General features: G+C 52.6%; 1 protein-coding gene across 1 annotated transcript in view; it reads right to left on the bottom strand.

The window, feature by feature from the left end:
* Positions 1–18,273, bottom strand: part of SLC6A2 (solute carrier family 6 member 2) — a 45,620-nt gene extending 27,347 nt beyond the window's left edge. Inside the window, exons 1-3 of the mRNA XM_049621214.1 lie at positions 17,910–18,273; positions 5,430–5,561; positions 3,269–3,506 (exon numbers count right to left, since the gene is read on the bottom strand). Of these exons, the coding sequence (XP_049477171.1) occupies positions 3,269–3,506; positions 5,430–5,561; positions 17,910–18,183 (644 nt within the window). The 5' untranslated portion in view covers positions 18,184–18,273. The remainder of the gene's footprint in view (positions 1–3,268; positions 3,507–5,429; positions 5,562–17,909) is intronic.
* Positions 18,274–18,531: the final 258 nt, after the last annotated feature.

Raw genomic sequence — 18,531 nt, 5'->3', positions numbered from 1 at the left:
CAGAATATGCGAGAGACATACATGCTCCTCAAGGCCTCAAATATTTGCTCTCTGGTTTTTACAGAGCAGCTTGTCACAGCCTACTCCAGACCCCGTACGCCTCACGAGTGAGGTCCCGGTGAGATTTCCCTGTCCCACCCCACAGCTGTAACAGGACTTCCTGCTTATCTGTGAACACTTGTGTCTCGATTGTTAAAACGGGGCTTGTCCCCGCCCGAGGAAAAAAGACAACACAAGCTGCATTCTGAAGAGCCCGACGTGCAAACATTTTCACATTAGGTGACCAAAACCAAGTTGACCTCAAGACATAAAAGGATGGAGTTGAGGGGGCGCCTGGGTGGCTCAGTCGGTTGGGCGGCCGACTTCGGCTCAGGTCATGATCTCGCGGTCCGTGAGTTCGAGCCCCGCGTCGGGCTCTGTGCTGACAGCTCAGAGCCTGGAGCCTGTTTCAGATTCTGTGTCTCCCTCTCGCTGACCCTCCCCTGTTCATGCTCTGTCTCTCTCTGCCTCAAAAATAAATAAAACGTTAAAAAAAAAAATTAAAAAAAAAAAAAAAGGATGGAGTTGAGGATGACAGGGGAACCACAAATAAACATTGACGGTTCTGGATGAAAACCACAGAGTAAAACAACTCTCCGCGAGCCCGTACAGATGTCAATGAACGACGGAGGAGATGCAAATCAAAGCCACCATGAGATATCAGAACCTCACACCTGTTAGAATGACCACCATCAAAAAAACAAGAGGTAACAAGAGCTGGTGAGGATGTGGAGAAAAGGAACCCTCGTGCACCGTTGGCGGGAATGCAAACGGGTGCAGCCGCTGTGGGAAAGAGTATGGAGGCTCCTCAGAGAGTTACGAATACAACTGCTAGCTGATCCAGCAATTTCACGGCTGGGTATTTATCCGAAGGAAGTGGAAACACTAACTCAAAAAGATGTCTGCACCCCTGTGTTCACAGCATTATTTATAATAGCCAAGACATGGAAACAAGATATCCATGGATGCATGAATGTATAAAAACGATGGAGTGTGTGTGTGTGTGTGTGTGTGTGTACAGAGAGACAAAGTGTGATATACACATATGTATACACACACACGTACACACACACACACACATACAAACTATGGTGTATTGTATATATGTATTGTGTATATATGTATTATATATATATATATACACACAATACAAAATATATATGTAATATACAATATTTTTATACTTATATAAAATTTATGTAAGTGTATATAAAATATATAATTTATCTATATACATAAAATATTCACGTGAAAAAAATGGATATCCTTCCATTTGTGACGACATGGACAGCCCTGGAGGGCGTTATGCAAAGCGAAATAAGTCAGACAGAGAAAGACATATACCATAGGATCCCACTTATACGTGGAAACTAAAAAATTTTTTACAAAGATAAAGAAAACGAACTGGTAGTTGCCAGAGGCAGGCGGTGGGAGTGGTCAAACTGGGTGAAGGTGGTAAAAAGGTACAAACTTCCAGAAGCTATAAAATAAAGAAATCATGGGGATGTAATGTACAGCGTGGTGAGTCCAGTTAACAATCCTACTGTATATTTGAAAGTTGCTAAGAGGGCAGATCTTGAAAGTTCTCATCACAAGGAAAAAAAATTTGTAACTGTGGGTAGTGATGAATGCTAACTAAACTTATTGTAGGAATCATTTTGCAATATATACATGTGTCAAATTATTGTATACCTGAAGCTAGTATGAAGTTATACATCAATTATATCTCAATAAAAAAATGCATCAGTAAATGATAGAATGAAGGAATAAATAGGGGGAAAGGGACAACTCTTCCTTACAAAAGAATCCCAATCAATTCATCTAGAGGGAATGATGGGAACAGAAAATCACAATTAGCAAACGCTATGATAATAATCTTTGCTGGCAAGAATCATTGAAGGATGCTGAGGATGTGGGGTAAGGATGATGAGAAACAAGATATTTACATAACCTCGAGAGGTTCCCGCAGAAGACACTTGTTAATTACAAAGGGAATAATGGTCTCTCCACACAGAAGGAAGCTGGCAGGTACCGTCTTAGCCAAGCGCTCAAGGTTCCCATCCCCAAGGTTCCCATAAGAGGCATCGTGTCCCTCCTGATACGGCGCACTGAGAAGGACACAGCATCATCTCTATGGTATTCTTATCAAAAATGCCTAACCTCAGTTTAATCGGGAGAAGATAGCAAACCAACCCACACTGAGGCCAAATTCACAGAATAACTGACCAGTACTCTTCAAAAGTGTCAAGGTCATGACACCCAAGGAAAGACCAGAGAACTCTCACAGACTGGGGACTAAGGGGAAGGGACAGCTAAATGCCATGTGGCACTCTGGGCTGAATCCTGGACCAGAAAAGGACGTTAGTGGGAAAACAGACGAATTTGAAAAAAGGCCTTTAGCAGGTTAGTTAACAGTATATGAACGTTAATTTTCAGATTTCAATCACTGCACTAGGGTTATATAAGGTGTCGACAGACGAGACTGAATGCAGGGTGTACAAGAGCTCTACATGTTACTTACCCAACTTTTCTGTATCTACAATGATTTCAACATAAAACGTGTCTTTTTAAAAAAGACATTCTGTCTTCTACCACCAGTCAGTGCCTCTCAGGCACACATGGTCCACATACTTCCCCCGAGCCGCACATAGCTGGCCTGCTTCTCGCTTTCTGAATTTCACCGACAACCTTCAACCTGGAAGCCCCAGAGGGACAGCAGCGCAGGTGGGCCACATGGCAGCTTCAGGACCAGTTCCATTTGGGTTCAAGCTCCAGTTCCATCAGCTGCTGGCTGAGCCCCTAGATGTTCCCTTGGCTGGCTTCATCAGTGTTCATGTCACCTCCTCAGACAAGCCCTCCCTGGCCACCCGAGCTAATGGTCCTTTCCCCCCATATACCTGGTTTTCGTTCTTTAAGAGCACCTACACTCCCTAAAATGTGTTTTATTTCCTGAAGAGCACGTCGACTCTCTAGAGAAACGTTCTTGCTTCCTTACATGTTTACTAGGGTATTTCCCCGCACCCCCACTCTCCCGGGCCGGAACACAGGGTCCTCCACTGCCCTGGCCAGGGCTGTATCCTCAGCTCCCAGCCCAGGGTCAGGCCTGTGGTGGCTTCTCAGTGCCCCCTACAAATGCCGACCGGGGTGGTTTCCCTTAGTGGTCGGCCCAGGTCCTGCCCCGCACAGGTCTCGGTGCGCCCGAGTGAATAGGACAAGGTCGATGACTTACTCGTAAAACTCTGCTGCCGGCGTGAACTTGTACTTGGAGTACTTGGTGTGGTTGCCCAGCACAGAGCTGTTGAGGAGCTTGGGGTCGGTGCAGTTGGGGCTGTTCCAGGCATGGCCGCAGTCGGTCCAAGGCAGCTTGAGGGTGAAGGAGGAGAAGAGGTAGTAGAGAGACCAGGCGATGATGACGTTATAGTAGAAGCCAACGTAGATGGCGATGAGGATCACAGCGTAGCCAACTCCTGGGCGGGGGCAGAGAGGGATCAGGCGCGGGCTTCCCCGGGCCCAGCCCCAGAGCCACCTCTCTCGGGGAGCCAGCTCCAACCATGGCACGACCCAACCCCTACGCCCCTCTTTCTCTGCAGCAGGTTGTCAGAGCTTCACCTCCATGCCCTGGGAGCCCACGACCCCTTCGCCTGAGTGCTCTCTCTTGTCTCTCTTGCCCACTCCTCAGGCAGGCCAGAAGGGTCAGGACCCCAATGTCCCCAGGGAGCAGCCAGAGCATATGTACCGGAGTGTATGGAGGCACCAGAGTGTGAGTATCCCAGACCCCTCACCCCCTGGGCCGAGTAAGCGGGAGGCATGCTAACAGTCTCTCCCAGGGGGATGGGCCCCTGCTCCATGGTGGAACAGGCTTGATTGACACACCTTTTATTGGCTGACACCCTCCCCTCTGTCCCTCACAGTCTTTCCTAGAATCGACTCCCCAAATAACTCCCTCCACAAATCCTTGTCTCAGGACGTGCTTCTGGGAAACCCCAAACAAGCAGTCCCTGATTAGCACTTCAGTCCTGGGTGTTCTCTGGGCCCTCCTTTCAACCATCTGCTCCATGCGTGGACCAATCTCATCTTCCTGAATATGCCGGAAGCTCTTCTTGGGCTAGCCAGTTCTAGGGCTTTTGTCTACAGTAGACATTTTTTTTTTTTTTTTTTTTTTTGGCCTGTGCAATATTGATTAAGGGAGTAGCCTTAAGTGTTCTTAGCATGTGAGGTTTGGGTGAGGCTAATCCCTCACTTCCTTGATCTGGCTGTAGACACACGACTCAGGCCTGGCCAACCAGAGTTCTGCTTCCCCACAGCCATAGGGATTGGTTGATAGGTAAACATACGACTCAAGTTAAACCAAGGAGAGTCTTCTCTGGGATCTTTACTGATGATAAAAAGGTGTTTTCGATTTATTCTGTCACTGGTAAACTTGGTAGGATTTAATCTTGTTGTTAATGGCCGGTTTTGCTAGCACCTGAGAAGAATATGCCTGAGACGGATGCTAACACCGACTTCAGACGGAGAGAGGTGGAGAGAGATTCCAGATAATACTGTTCAAGGACCTGGATCAAGCTGTACCCGAAGCTAGCAGAAACTCTTGGACTTAACCATATCATAAGCCAAAAATTCTTTTTACATGAAAGCCACTTTGAGCGGGATTTCTGGAAGTTAAACTAAAAAGTCCTAACCAATACACACGTCTTATAAGCCTCTTACCAGCCTCTGTCTACTACACGACTGAGTAGAAGGCAGTCGGGAGACAGGTGCCAGCTGAGAAGAGGCTCATAAGGATCATACTGGCCCTCAGTGCCACCCGGGCCCAGTTCACTAAGCAGTGCTTGGGAGACACAAATTCTGATTCCATACCCTTCTCGTAGACATATGGGGGCCAAGAAATGGCAGTTGCTATGGCTATTTTTTCCCAGATGTGCTCCAAGTCCCAAATGCAAGCAGGCTTCATCACCTGTCCCAGATGTGATCGATTAGTCGTGGCTGCTGTATTCAGGACTGTGAGACAATTTCCTAGCTGAGCCCAGAAAGGTCTACGATCTATTTATCATGTCTGCCATGGGAGCAAGAGGGGAGAGTAGAGGCATGTGTTGAGTACTTCTAGCACTTTTGTAAATATTTCCCATACAGGAAACAGACACCCTCTGGTCAGTCAGCAGCGGAGGCTGGACTGGTACCCAGGCTCCCAGACTTTCTAGGCTAAGCTGGCCTTGACACACCAAGGGCTCTCCGTGTAGCTTGCAATGGTGGATGCTTTTGACCTTGCCAATACCTACGAATCCCACAAGAGAGCTGGTCTACCCCTCGGATCCCAGCTTTGGAGCAGTTTCTCCAGGGGCACCAAGGAAATCTTTTGGACACTGCTTGACTCCCCTGCACCCATCCTTTACCTTTGAAAAATGGGCAGATCTTCCACACTGTGGCTGCCCCTTCTCGGTTGTACTGGCCCAGAGCCAACTCCATGTAGAACAGGGGCATCCCAGCAATGATAAGGAACAGGGTGTACGGGATCAGAAAGGCACCTGGAGGACACAGAGGCAGAGCGTGACTCCCTGGACCCCTGGCCAGCCTTGCGTCTGCCCCCTGCACCTGCTTGGATCAATGTCTACCAGAGCCTAAGTGTCCTCAGTTATCTGCTCCCCGGCCACTTCCCAAGGGGTGTTTTGTGGTAGGGAAATAGATTTAACACAGAGCACTCAAGACAAATAATCCTAACAGTAACAGTAACAGTAACAGTAATTGTTGTGGGACCAGGAAAAACCATCACTATGATAATGAGGTTGTGTGGTCAAATCAGTAAAATCTGGGTTAATCAAAGCTGAACGAGCTTGTTCCTGGCAGGATTCTTCTGGCCTTGGATACACATAGGCACACACTATGAAGCACCATGAAGACGCTTAGAGGTATAGTCTTTACCAACTTCATTTAAATGCAGAACCTTTTCTTTCATGGATCACCACTCTGGGGAATGCCAGTTGCCCCAAACCCTCCTTTTAAAGGTCAGAAAACTGACATCAGTGAGGGAGAGACAGTGCCCAAAGCCTCACACGATTGAGTTTCTAACTTTGCTTATATTTGTCTCATTTTCAGGTCACATGGGGCTTTCCCAAACACAATCTCACTGGATTATTAGTTTCACAGCTGCTCAGAGACATGATCAGACAGGGTCATTATGTCCCCCACCTCCGGGGGAAACTGAGGGCAGGGAAGGGAGTTGAATCAGGCCTGTTCTTGCTACTGGTAAGGGACAGAAGCAGGATTCACATTCAGGTCTTCGAACGCATCAGGCTCCCCCTGCTACAGGCGACTGAAGGCAAATAATCCCTAGAGCGAGCGTTTGACCAGGGAAGAAACCCACCCAGAGCATCGCAGACACCAGTGAGAGCCCCTGGCCATGGGCAGCAACTCATCCCCAAGAGAATTCCTGCTGGGATGAGACGTGTGTGAGTCTCAGAGATGATGCTCAGCGTGTCCGGCAGCCTGGGGCGAGCTTACCGGGCTCTGACGCCGTTAGGTGACTCACTGGGATACGTGCCATGTCAGCCCAGGCTGCCAGCGTGACCGAAGCAAAATGCCAGCTCCTTTTCCTGACGCAGCTGGAGGTGGCCAGGCCAGATCCACACTCGTCCCCGCCTCTGGCCTTTGGCGGAGATGCAGTAGCCTTGGAAACCAAACACTCTCTGGCCCGCCCACACCAGGAAAGTGCAGAAGCCGGGAAATATTTAATGACAGTAGCAGGAGGAATATAACATCCTGTGCCGTGTTCCAGGTGCTTTCCATGCAAGGTCTCCTTCGACCTTCACAGTGACCCTAAGATGCAGCGATGATTGCTATCTCCATTTTCCAGACGTGGAAACTGAGGCTCCAAGCTAGCGAGGAATTATGGCAAAGTCACGCGGCACCCCAGGTTCAAACTCACCCAGTCTCACTTACTCAGGCTGAGCCCCCACTTTCTTCCCAGGGCTGCTCCTCGGGAAGCCCAGGGATCTTAAGGACAAAGCGTGAAGTGTCGGCCCCAGTGCTCTGGGATCCAGTCCCTTCCGAAGCAAGAGAAGGACCAGCACTGTGGGCACAGGAAAGACACTAGCAGGAAGTGAGTCCCTCCTACGTATCATGTAGGCACTGGGCCCTGGACATCCGTGATCCCATCGACCCTAAGTCTGAGGTAGCAACTGCTATGCCCATTTCTCGGAGGGGGAAACTGAGGCTTGGAGAAATCCAGTGACTTGACCAAGGTCACCCAGCCAGTAAGTGATGGATCTGGGGTTTGGCCCTAGGTCTGCCTGCCTCCAGAGCTCCAGAGCCATTCCCAACATAATTTGTAGACGCCAGAATATTCCAGCTTCAGTGAGGGACGTGAGGCTGAACAGGGTCTCAGAGGGGAGGCTGTCCTGGAACTGGGGATCTGGGGCCAGCTTAGCCATCTCGTCAGTTGGTCATATATACTGGTCCAATACCCCATCCCCTGCTCCCTGCTGGACCTCTTTGAATGCCCACGTGCCACCCTCTCTCGTCCCCTCCTCATTTCTTGCTTTCAGACTCCACCTTGTCCTTCTCCCTCTCCCACACGCAGAGAGGGCCGACCTGGTACCTGAGCTCTCGTCTGTCCACGGTGCTGGCAGTAGTGGTGGTGGCGATGGAACGGACGCTGGTAATGTGACAGAGGTAGTTGGTGGTGGTGGTGATGGTGACATTGGTGAACATCTGTTATATGACGAGCCACACACTGAGCTTTTATGTAATTCTTCATTTGAAATCATCCCTGAGACGTAATTACCGCTACTTCCACTCAACAGATGAGGAAACTGAGGCTAAGAAAGGTTAAGCTGCTTGTCCAGACTAGAATAATCTGGACATCCCTTTGAGCCCCACTCCGTCTCCCACCGCCTTGCTACTGCCCTCGGGAGACGGGAGCCAGAGAGTAGGGGAAACAGACGCATCTGACTGTTGAATAGGTCTGAAGACTGAGGTCGGTGGCCCGAGGGACGGCGGGGAAGGAAAGAGCGGGGCTCACGGCTCAGATGTTGGCACTGGCGTTCCTTTCCACAGCGAAGGGAAAGAGCAATGTCAGCCAACTAACCAGGCGTCTCACTCGGGCCAATGTCCCCCACTCCAAACCTCCGGGTGGCCGGAGGTTTACAACAGGTTTACAACAGGTAGGTAAATTGCCCAGTTGGACATTCGTCTCCTCTTGTGCTTGGCTGGGAGTGCCAGCAGAGGAGATTAGGAGGGAGGATGACAGGTCTGCACGAGCCCGAGGCTCTTCTCTGTGAGCGCCTGTGATGTGAGCCCAGCCACTGCTTCAGGAGGAAACAGCCCAAGAACACTCCAGAATGATGGAGCAGCTGAGTGTGCATAAAAACCAGAAAGCTGCCCAGGGGCCAGTGCCTTATTCCGAAAGAAGACACTGACCAGCTGGCTGGGCCAAGCCCCCTTGCAGAAAGATCTGGAGGAAGCTGGAGCAGGGCTGGAGAGCCAGAAAGGGGTTTCAGGGATGCCTGAGGTCAGCCGAGGAGGCCTCGCTTAGAAACAGCCCCGCAGCAGCTCCTGGGAAACTGAGGCTGGACTGCAAACTTTCCAGAAGCTACTGCCCTGCAAGGCCCATAACCACCACATCCCCAAGGCCCTGCTACGTGGCAGTACCAGCTGCAAACCGGCCTTGCACAGGGTCTGAGAGCTGAGAACCTCAGACGCCACAGCCCACAATCCTGTCTTGATTCTGGAAGGCTCTCTCTGGTTACGCAGGTCCTGGTGTACAGACCCAGAGAAGCACCCACAGGGCATATCTCCTGAGGCTCTCAGCTCCTGGCATTCTTCACACAAATGCACGCACACAGATGCACACCCGTGCACACTCGTGACCCTTCTGCACAGTGACACACACGAACACCCGAGGAAAGACCTGTGGGCCGTAAGAGACTCTGACAAATGGCCTTCGGATGAATTTAGTAAGGAAAGCATCCGTCCCATCACTGCTAGCCCAGGGCACACTGCCTGCAACCTCACCATTAAAGAGGCACCGCACTGGTCAGAGAGGGGTTCTGGAATCTTCTGTACAAATGCCAAGCCCTCAGGAAGTGAAGCCCAGGGGCACCAAGTTCCGAGTGGGATGCGCTGGGGCAGATGAGGAGGGCAAATGAGAGGAGCTCAGGAAAGGGGAGGGAATGTCTGCAGGGCCCTCAGCAGGAGGCAGAAGGGCGGAGGCCCACTGGGAATCTGGGGTGAGCTGGAGAGAGTGTGACCAGGGAGGGGCTGCAGGAAGGAGAGCTGGGTCCCTCAGGGAACCCACTTCCCAGTCTGCTGAGGGCCAGATGCCTCCAGCTGTGCCTTCTGGCCACAGCCTGATATATCAAGAAGTGAAGACTCGTGGGACTGTTCCCTCGGTGCCCGTGGCTCAGCTGTGGATGGGCAGTGGCTGCGGCTTTCGCCAGAGTTCCAAGAAAACCTCGGTCAATGCCGAGAGTAGCCAGATTTGTGCCCTCGCCCTGAACACCCTGAAGGCATAGTAGACATAAGGGCGGGCACAAGAGAGGGTGACATCTGCATGAGAGCCGGTGCTGCTCGCGGCAGGCACGCGGGTGGGGCCGGGGGGCAAGGTGGCCCTGGCATTGGACACCGCACATGGCCACGGTTTTCCACATGACCCATCAGCCTGCACCTTTTAAATCAAACATGCTCTATCTTCGTGCCTCGACAAGTGCACGTTCATAACTGTTCTATCATAAGGTTCCGTTTTGGAGCCCTCGCCTCTGAGAGCCCTGTGCCACAACGGGGCGGTGAAGGGGGGAGCCCCACCTCAGCTCTGTCCAGGGACACGCAAGGCCTTTTGCACGTATGTATGGACTATTGCACACACATGTCTAAGCTCTGTCCACACCCCTGCAGACCACAGGCCTCTGGCCTCCCCTGGGGCCTGCGGCCTGTGCACATTACAGAAGGAATGAAGCGAGAGGCCCGTTCAGACCCAGAAGGAGGTTGGGGCGTTTGCACAGGGAATGACTGGGAACCGGTATCTGGAGTGGTGGCGGGGGTGGGGGGGGCAGTGTTCTCGGTGGGCAGGCCTCGGTGAGAAGGGAAAGAGGGCGGAGCAGGGCTGTCTAAAGCACAGGGCCCGGGGAAGACCCCCTGTGACACAGTATGGAATATGGATACAGTAAAACCTTGGTTTGCAAGCATAATTCATTCCAGAAACATGTGTCCAAATCCAAAGCACTTGTATATCAACGCGGATTTCCCCATAAGAAATAAGGGAAACTCAGATGATTCATTCCACAGCCCCAAAATATTCATATAAAAATGATTACAATATGGTAATAGGACGCAAAATAAGAAAGAAAATTCAAAACATAAAGAAAAATAAACAGATTAACCTGCGCTTACCTTGGAAAACCTTCGTGGCTGGTGTAAGGGAGACGGGAGAGAGGAGGGTTACTGTGTAGGACGACTTTCACTATCCCTAACAGAATCTCTGCTATCTATCGGCTCAATGGAATCTTTTTCTTTTCGCACGACTTTAACCAGGAGCTTATCCAATGACCTAGAAGGAAGCCAAGCATTCCTAAGCTTCCTCTTGTATAGAAAAGCAAAGGACTGTCCATCGGTGCTTTGAAGGGACAAAAATACACTACTGCCAGTCATGGGCACCTTCCAACGTTCTGGAAAAGTCACTGATTTCTGCCAAACACTGCGGCCTGAGACGGAGCACCTGAGCCTAGGAGACGATTACCTATAATCCCGCAGTGAGAGAGAGAGAGAGAGAGAGAGAGAGAGAAGAACGATTGGCTCCGAATCATTGGCTCCGTTGTGATCATGTGACATTCAACGTCACGTACCACTCGTATTGCAAGACATCATTGCTTTATCAAGTTAAAATTTTTTAGAAATGTGTGCCTCGTCTTGCGGAAACACTCGAAAAACAAGTTACTCGCCATCCAAGGTTTTACTATATCTGGTCTCTGCTCTGGGTTTCTGAGACAGAGCTCTTAAAAACCCCTTGTGATTTTCTTCTTCTCTTTTAATGTTTATTCATTTATTCTGAGAGAGAGAGAGAGAGAGAGAGAGAGAGAGAGGCAGAGAGGGAGAGAGAACACGAACACACGAGCAGGGGAGGAGCAGAGAGAAAATCCCACGCAGCTCCACGCCTCTGTCAGTGCACAGCCCCACACTGGGCTCCATCTCACCAAGTGTGAGACCATGACCTGAGCCCAAATCACGAGTCAGATGCCCAACCGACTGAGCAACCCAGGTGCCCCAAACCCTTGTAATTTTCTGAGTGGGGGTGATAGGAATGTCTTACACAGGGCTCCTAAGTCCCTTGGAGTTTTCTGGGTGATACGAGTATCTTTCATTCTAATGAGACAATTCCCGGTGAGCTCCTGGACGGGGGCTGGTCACCAGAAGAGCCAAGCCCTGATTAGAAGCTTGGAACTTTCGGCCCCAGGTTCCAACCTCCAGGAAAGAAAGAAGGGCTGGAGACAAATAAAGCTAATATCGATTACGCCCGCGTGATGAAGCTTCCATAAAAATCTCTGCACTACGGAACCTGGAAAACCTCCAGGTTGGTGAACATCAGCACATGCCAGGAGGGTGGCACAGCCCAACTCCATGAGGACAGAAGCTCCCGCACTCAGGACTCGTCCAGAACTTGCCCCATACACCTCCTCATTGGTATCCTTTACCATACCCTTTATAACAAACTGGAAAATGTAAGTTAGTGCTTCCCTGAGTTCTATGAGCTGCTGTGGCACATTACTGACCTGAAGAGAGGATCATGGAAACCCCTGACTTATAGCCAGGTGGTCAGAAGCACAGGTGACAGCTTGAGACCCATGGGTGGCATCTGAAGTGGGGGCAGTCTTGCGGGACTGAGTCCTTAACCTGAGGGGTCTGCCAACTCCCGGTCGCCAGTGTCAGGACTGAATTGTAGGACACCCCGCTGGGGTCTGGGGAGCCGGAGAATTGGCCAGTGCATCTCTGGTTTGCTGTGATAATTGGAGACGATGGAGGAGAAGTAACTACCTGGCGCTTAGCAGGCGCTCTGTAAACGGGAATCACATCCCACCGTCACACCGCAGAGCGCGCACAGTGCAACTTTGTAAACTGGAAATCGCCAAGTTGACAAGTGCCTGTGCAGGGGACGGTGGCCGGGTCCTGCACGGAGCACAGCGCCGAATGCCTGCTGGAGGCTCACCAGCACAGGAGGACGTGGAGGCGGTCCCCCGGACCCTTCATGTCCCTATCCCGAGTGAGGCCGGTTACTCCCCCTGTGGCCGTCCCCCTTTCAGAGGTGCCCACGGCCAGCTGAGGCTCTGCTGAACCTGGCAGCCGACCTGTCCCTCTGGCCGGCACTGCTTTTTCGCCTTCCCCAAATCCCTCCCCCGCAGCCTTCACTTTCCACCTTCTTTTTGTCCTTCGCACCATGGAGAATGGAACAGATCAGTCTTGTCCAAAGCAATGCTGTGCACGCTGGGTGTCGGGCATAGGGCCACCCGCCACCCCCACCCCCAAGTCTCTGCCAGTTAAACAGCTGGCTTCACACGGCCATTTCTTTAGAGAAACACTCCGCTTCTTACAATAAACGAAGCCCAGATCATTCGTGTTTGTCAACACAGATTCTGCCCAGGGTAGGGTATTGGAACCATGCGGTGACCACTCATGTTTCCTCCTCCCCGAGACTCATCTGCCCCTGCCCACTGGCCCCAGGATCCCTTTAACCTCAGCCCAAGTGGAGCCTCGCAGCTCTTGAGTCCTCCTGACTTTTACTGAGATTGGCCAGGAGCACGGGTGCACCCCTCTGCAGAAATGCCTGCTGCTCCGGGAGGAAGTTCCACACAAAACGAGCAGCACGGTCACTTTAGGGGCTTCCCGCTGACCTCCGGGCCTTCAATCTGAGACCCGGGAACATCCCCAGCAAGGAGAAATGCCCACTTCCTGACGGATTAACACCCCTGCTCCCTTAAGGAGGGCAAAGGGGGTTAAAAGCAGGGAGACTAGCATTGGGGCTCCCCTCTGCATGGGGCGATTCTCTCTCTGCTGTCAACTTTGCAGGGTCTGACCTGATATTTATTAAGAATTCTGGGGCTTTCCATATAGCTCCTTGAAGGTTCTCGTTTCCTATCTCCATTCTGGTCTCTTCAAAATGAACAAATAAGAGGGCGTTTGGGATGCTCAGAACTGTATTTTGGAAGGCAACACAACTCACAAAGATCAGTAGAACCTCATCCCCCTCATCTGGGATATAATACTTCCAATCACAGAACCCCAAATGACGTTAGCTTTTAAGGATGTTTACAATAGACTAAGAGTTCTCTCAAGATGGGGATTGCCTTTTGCTCATCTCCACGTTCCTGGCATATGATGAGCACATCGGAAATGTTTTCTGGTTAAATAAATGGTTCCCAGAAGGGAGTCACAGGGAGGATGCAGCTAATGAAATCCCCAGGGCCTTCCTCTACTTGCATGGTGACCTAATCCTTAGTTAGGCAGCTGGGTCTGGGACCACAGGACAGGGTGTAGCATTTATCCCCACGAAATCCCATCTTGTTGGAAACAGCTTCTCTAGATCTTTTACGGCCAGCTCAGAGCAGTGAGCCCCCTCCTGCTGATGACCCCGGTTTAAAGTCTCAGCTCTAGCCCCCGATGAGCACCTCATTCCTGCAAACTCGTCAGCGGAGGGCCACGCCAGCTGGCCGGCTCATGTGTACCTGAGCCGAACCGTCAGCGTCAGGGTCAGGCTTGGCAAGCTCAGGGTGTAGACGGCCTCCTACAGCCAGGCCGGAGGTGAGGGCATTGAGTCTGCAAACCTCTGACCTCTGTACCAGCCACGCTTCACACCCAGCCTCCAGAAGTCCAGATATTTTGGCCGAGAGGGTTGCCCCCCACGGGCTGTGCATACCTGAGATGCTCAGCTTACTCAGGAAAGGAGGAGAACCCTATCCGGGACCAGAACCACATCTCACGGGACCTGGTGCGGGACTGTTAATCCCCCTTTTCCAGGTGAGGAAAGTGCAGTGGGGCGAGGCTGGACTGCCAGGACCTGGAACAAAGCCTAGGTCTTGCCTCTTGCTTTCCCGTGACCCAGACGTGCCTAATTTCCAGCCTTATTCCCCTTCCTCAGTTCTTCCTTAGAATTAGTTCTGCTCCCTCCGAAACCAGGACGCCACTGGGTCTAGCCTGCGGTTAAAAATCACCAAATGATAACAATAATAGGTGCGGGTCCATTTATTGAACCCCCACTATGTTGCACACGTCATCACCCTGCTGATGAGAAAGTATACTCTTTCCCCTTCTCTGCACAAGAAAACTGACGCCCAGAGAGGAGGAGTCCAAGACTACATTTCCGGGAAGTGTCAGGCTCAGATGCAAACGTGAGTCTGTCTGAACCTAGAGACCATGTGTCTGACGGCACAGGACTTGTCTCAAACTGAAGCGGCCGTTGCCGAGACCCCTTCCCTGGCAGGGAGGCAGACATGGGGACCCGGTCGATCTGCCTACGCCTCCCCGGACATCAGCGCGGCCAGGCCCAAGACCACCACCGGTGCAGGGGGAGTATCTAGCACCCTGAAAATAGCCCCACTGCCCGGCACTCCGTTTGAGAAGGTTCCGAACCCTGGAAATTTCAAGGCATTCCCCATCGGCAGCTTCCCGTATCTGTGCGTCCCAGCAGCTGGCCTATGCGAAGATGTTCAGGCAGGCTCATCTTTCCCAGGAATTAACTCAGAAAGTATTAGCCGGGGGCCTAAACTCCTGGCACTTTTACCATTTCAAAACACCCTCCAGTATGGGCCAGCGTGAGCAGCCAGGCGCGGAGGTTACTTTGGTAAACTGGCACCAGAGGAGAACACAGGCCATGAAATAAACAGGGCGGGTGAGTCCGGGCTTAAGTGCAGAGCCGAGCCAGGTCTTTGGAGAGGGACAGGTCTTGGGGGTCACCTATGCTCACCTCCAGCTGTAGTGGGGAACTCGGGCGTAGCGACGGGCTGGGCTGTGCCCACAGAAACAGAGCTGGGATTCAAACTTGGGTCTTTTGGCTGCTTGCCAACCTGCTTGCCCATCTCAGGGGCTGACTTTAGAATTACATTTAAGAATTGATCCCCAAGGAGCAGCCAGGGGGTCTCCGCAGAGATCAAGCTCAGAAGGGGCCAGCTGAGCTCCCCCAGAGGGGTGAGGAGAAAAGGATCTGCCTTCGAGTCTGCGACGGAAATGGGAGGCTGCCTCGCTCCCCTGTGTCATCCATGGCCACCCCAGCCAGAAATGGAAATTCACTGGGACAACTTCTCCACCCCTTAGCCTGGCATTCAAGGTCTCCGGGGCCGGGCCCCAACTTGTCTCTCCGCCCTTATCGCTGATGGCTTGCCCTCCCGCCAGCCCGCACTCCTAGTCTCTGCGATGATCGCACGTGCATTCTCGAATAAAATGCCTCCTATCTTCTTCTCAAGGCTTGTCCATGCACCTCCCTTCCCTTCCTTGGGGCGGTGCTCCAAGCACAGTCCACCTCCGAATCTTTCCCAAGCAGCCCCTCTTCGGGCCTTTAGAGCGCCTGTCACCTCTCCCACCCATGTCACACGTCATCAAAATGTTGTTAAGGAAAAGCAGCAGCTACCTTTACTAAGGCCATGCTCTCTGCCTGGCTCTCCACCGGCATTATCATATCATCACGTCCTTATCCTCTGAGCTGAAAGCCATTCTTTCCATTTGACAGATGAGGACACTGAGGCTTCAGAGGCTGCCCCAAATCACACTGCCAGAAGTTGGAACCCGGGACTCCACGGCCAAGGCCCCTAACTTCTAGATTGCTGGCCCCACCCCTCCCAGCGCATGCTGCCTCTCTGGGTTAGTCAGTGTTTCTGGATAGGCATTAGGTCTCTGAGGACTTGGACCATTTTCATTCATTTATTCACTCAACAGAAGTTTGTTGGGTACCTTCTATCGCATTCCTAGGATCTAGACTTTACTTTGGGCATTAGAAATGGAGGAAGAAGTGACAGTCTATGCCCTCAATGTGCCCCAGTCTGTGTGGGTGACAGATACACAAAGCAATAAATGACCGAACAACGCAGGTGGGTGATATACAGGGCTAGCAGACCCAAGAGAGGGAGCTTCTGGCCAAATTTACCTACAAATTGGAACCTGTGACAAATCGGCTATGTTTGTGCCCTGAGCCCCTGGTATATCACCTTGCAGGCAGCAGGTGGTCACAATTGGTGGCAATGACCAAGTGAGCACACGGTGTCTGCGGGGCCCCAGAATATCCATCTAGCTGATGTGTGTGGCTGGCCATCTGGGATCCTTGGAGTTTCACCCAACGCTTATAACAGTGGCAGTGGCGTGGGGATGGCGTATGACACTTCAGGTGACTGAAGCTCCTGGCAGGCAGGTGTGGTGATGAATCTATCTAGGTGATCCCGGCAGAGCCCAGCACTGTGCCTCACACCAGGGGGGAACTTGTAAATATTGCTGATTACTGATAGAGGCTTCTGCTGTCTGGGGACACACGGTCTCAGATGGTCACTGAGGTCATGCTGGATGGCACATCTCAGGGTCTCTCAGTCTGTCTTCCATTCATCACCTCCCCACCTGCTAAAAATACACGGAAGCTGCATCTCCTCCCTTCCTGGGTCCAAAGGGCCAGAATTCTTACACCTGACCAGAGACTCTTGAGAGGCCACAGCAGCCAAACACGGAAGAGTGTCACCTCTGGGTCACGTTTCCCATTTCTCCACCAAAGCAAGTGTCCAGAGCAAACACTGAAGCAAACAGCTGGGTCCCAGACCCTATGGGGCAGATCACAAGCTTTCCCTTTACCTGGTTCCAGGTAAGGAAACATCTGCCCTGCCTCCCTCTGAGCCCCTGGAGTCCTGAGCTACAGTTACTGCCAGGCGGGATGGCCCAGGGAATAGAGAGAAGTTTCCAGAGCTGAGCCCCCGTGTGCCAACTTCTTCCTTCCTGTCATTTTTCCAGGCTCTCTTCAGGGCACCCCTGAACTCTAGCAAAGGAGCGCAGGACTGGTGTGGTTTAGGCACCCACGAGCAAAGGCCCTCAAGAAGGAGCTAGGGTCTTAGGACCTTGTGTCCTGTCCCCCCAAGCTGCTTCTTCCAAGGCTCTGCCATTTGGTTGGGCTATAGTTGGTCTCTAGACTTGCATCCCAGGCAAGTGGGTATCGTGTCACCCTGCACGGGAAAGGGGAGAGAGCCTCGCTACTTCCACTGGAGTTTTCTCCAGGCCCCTCTCCTACTCCACCCTGCATCGGAGCCAAGGACCCCAGGCGGCTGCAGGGGGCAAAGGCTTCACCTGCCTCAAGCATCGGGCCAGTTCTTCGTCCCTAAAGACCCATTCCTACCTAGACTGTGCACTCCGGCCCCTCCATCAAAACAAGCACCAACACGACAGTGGAGCTCTCTGACATTAGCTTCTCTTTGTGGGTCTCAGTTCCAGAGTCTCTGTCCCCAAGAGTGCAAGGCCTCCCAAGTGCCTTCAGGGAACCCACATCCTCTCTCCCCTTCTGGCCCAGAGGTCCCTGCCCCAAGACTCAAAGTGCTGGAGTTAGGATCACTGTGTGCCTGGCTGTCACATCCTGTGCACTTCTGGCACCCCTTGCAGAGCTCTCCAAATCTTCTTGCGAACCATCAAAAGATCACCTACATTCCTCATGCACCTATCACTGTCCAGGGGCAAGCCTCCACTTCCCCTTTCCACTGAGGACTCCAATTCTGTTTCCGTGAGCCCCGTGCAGACCCTTCTGCGCTCCAGACTCGCTCGCGTGCTTCCTCTTCTCCCGCGCATCCCAGCTCCTCCATCCCGGCCCCGGTCCTGGCCACTGCTGCGGTCAGGTAGCCTCCCAAGTCCAAACCCCAGCCCATCAGGGGGCTCACCGCCACCATTCTTGTAGCAGAGGTAGGGGAAGCGCCACACGTTGGCCAGGTCCACCGCGAAGCCGATCACTGACAGCAGGAAGTCGATCTTCTTGCCCCAGGTCTCCCGGGGCTGCTCGTCGCCATCGCGGGACGCCAGGAGACACTGGACGCCGTTGCGCTCTTTCACCACCAACAGCTCCGCGGCTTTGCGCCCTTGCACCGGCTGCTCCGGCCCCGGGTCCGCCCCGCCGTTCTCGGGCTGCACCTGCGGCTTCATCCGCGCCAGAAGCATGGGTGCGGTTGGCGAGGGGAACGTCAGCCGTACTGGGAGCGCGCCGAGGCTCTGCTTGGATAAAAGGAAAAGATGTGGTCACTAGGCCATCCCGCCCTCCATGCGCCTCCCGAGACCTCCCGGGAGCGCGGGGATAGAGCGGCCAGCGCGCGCACCGAGCGGACGCAGGGTTCCCCCAGACTCGCGCGCGTCTGTTGGTAAAATTTGGAAAGAGCGGTAGTGGCGCGGAACTGAGACGGAACTTAGAGTTGGAGACCAACCCTGCCGGCCCTGTGGGTCTGGTCCCGGACCCCACAGCGCTTCCCTCATTCGCCCGCTCCCTCTCGCCCCCAAATGGCTGGGTTGGGA

The sequence above is a fragment of the Panthera uncia genome (genome assembly GCF_023721935.1).
Source record: "Panthera uncia isolate 11264 chromosome E2 unlocalized genomic scaffold, Puncia_PCG_1.0 HiC_scaffold_19, whole genome shotgun sequence".
Classification (NCBI taxonomy): domain Eukaryota; kingdom Metazoa; phylum Chordata; class Mammalia; order Carnivora; family Felidae; genus Panthera; species Panthera uncia.
The sequence above is the reverse complement of the archived record's forward strand: the minus strand, read 5'-3'. Positions and strand labels throughout refer to the sequence as shown.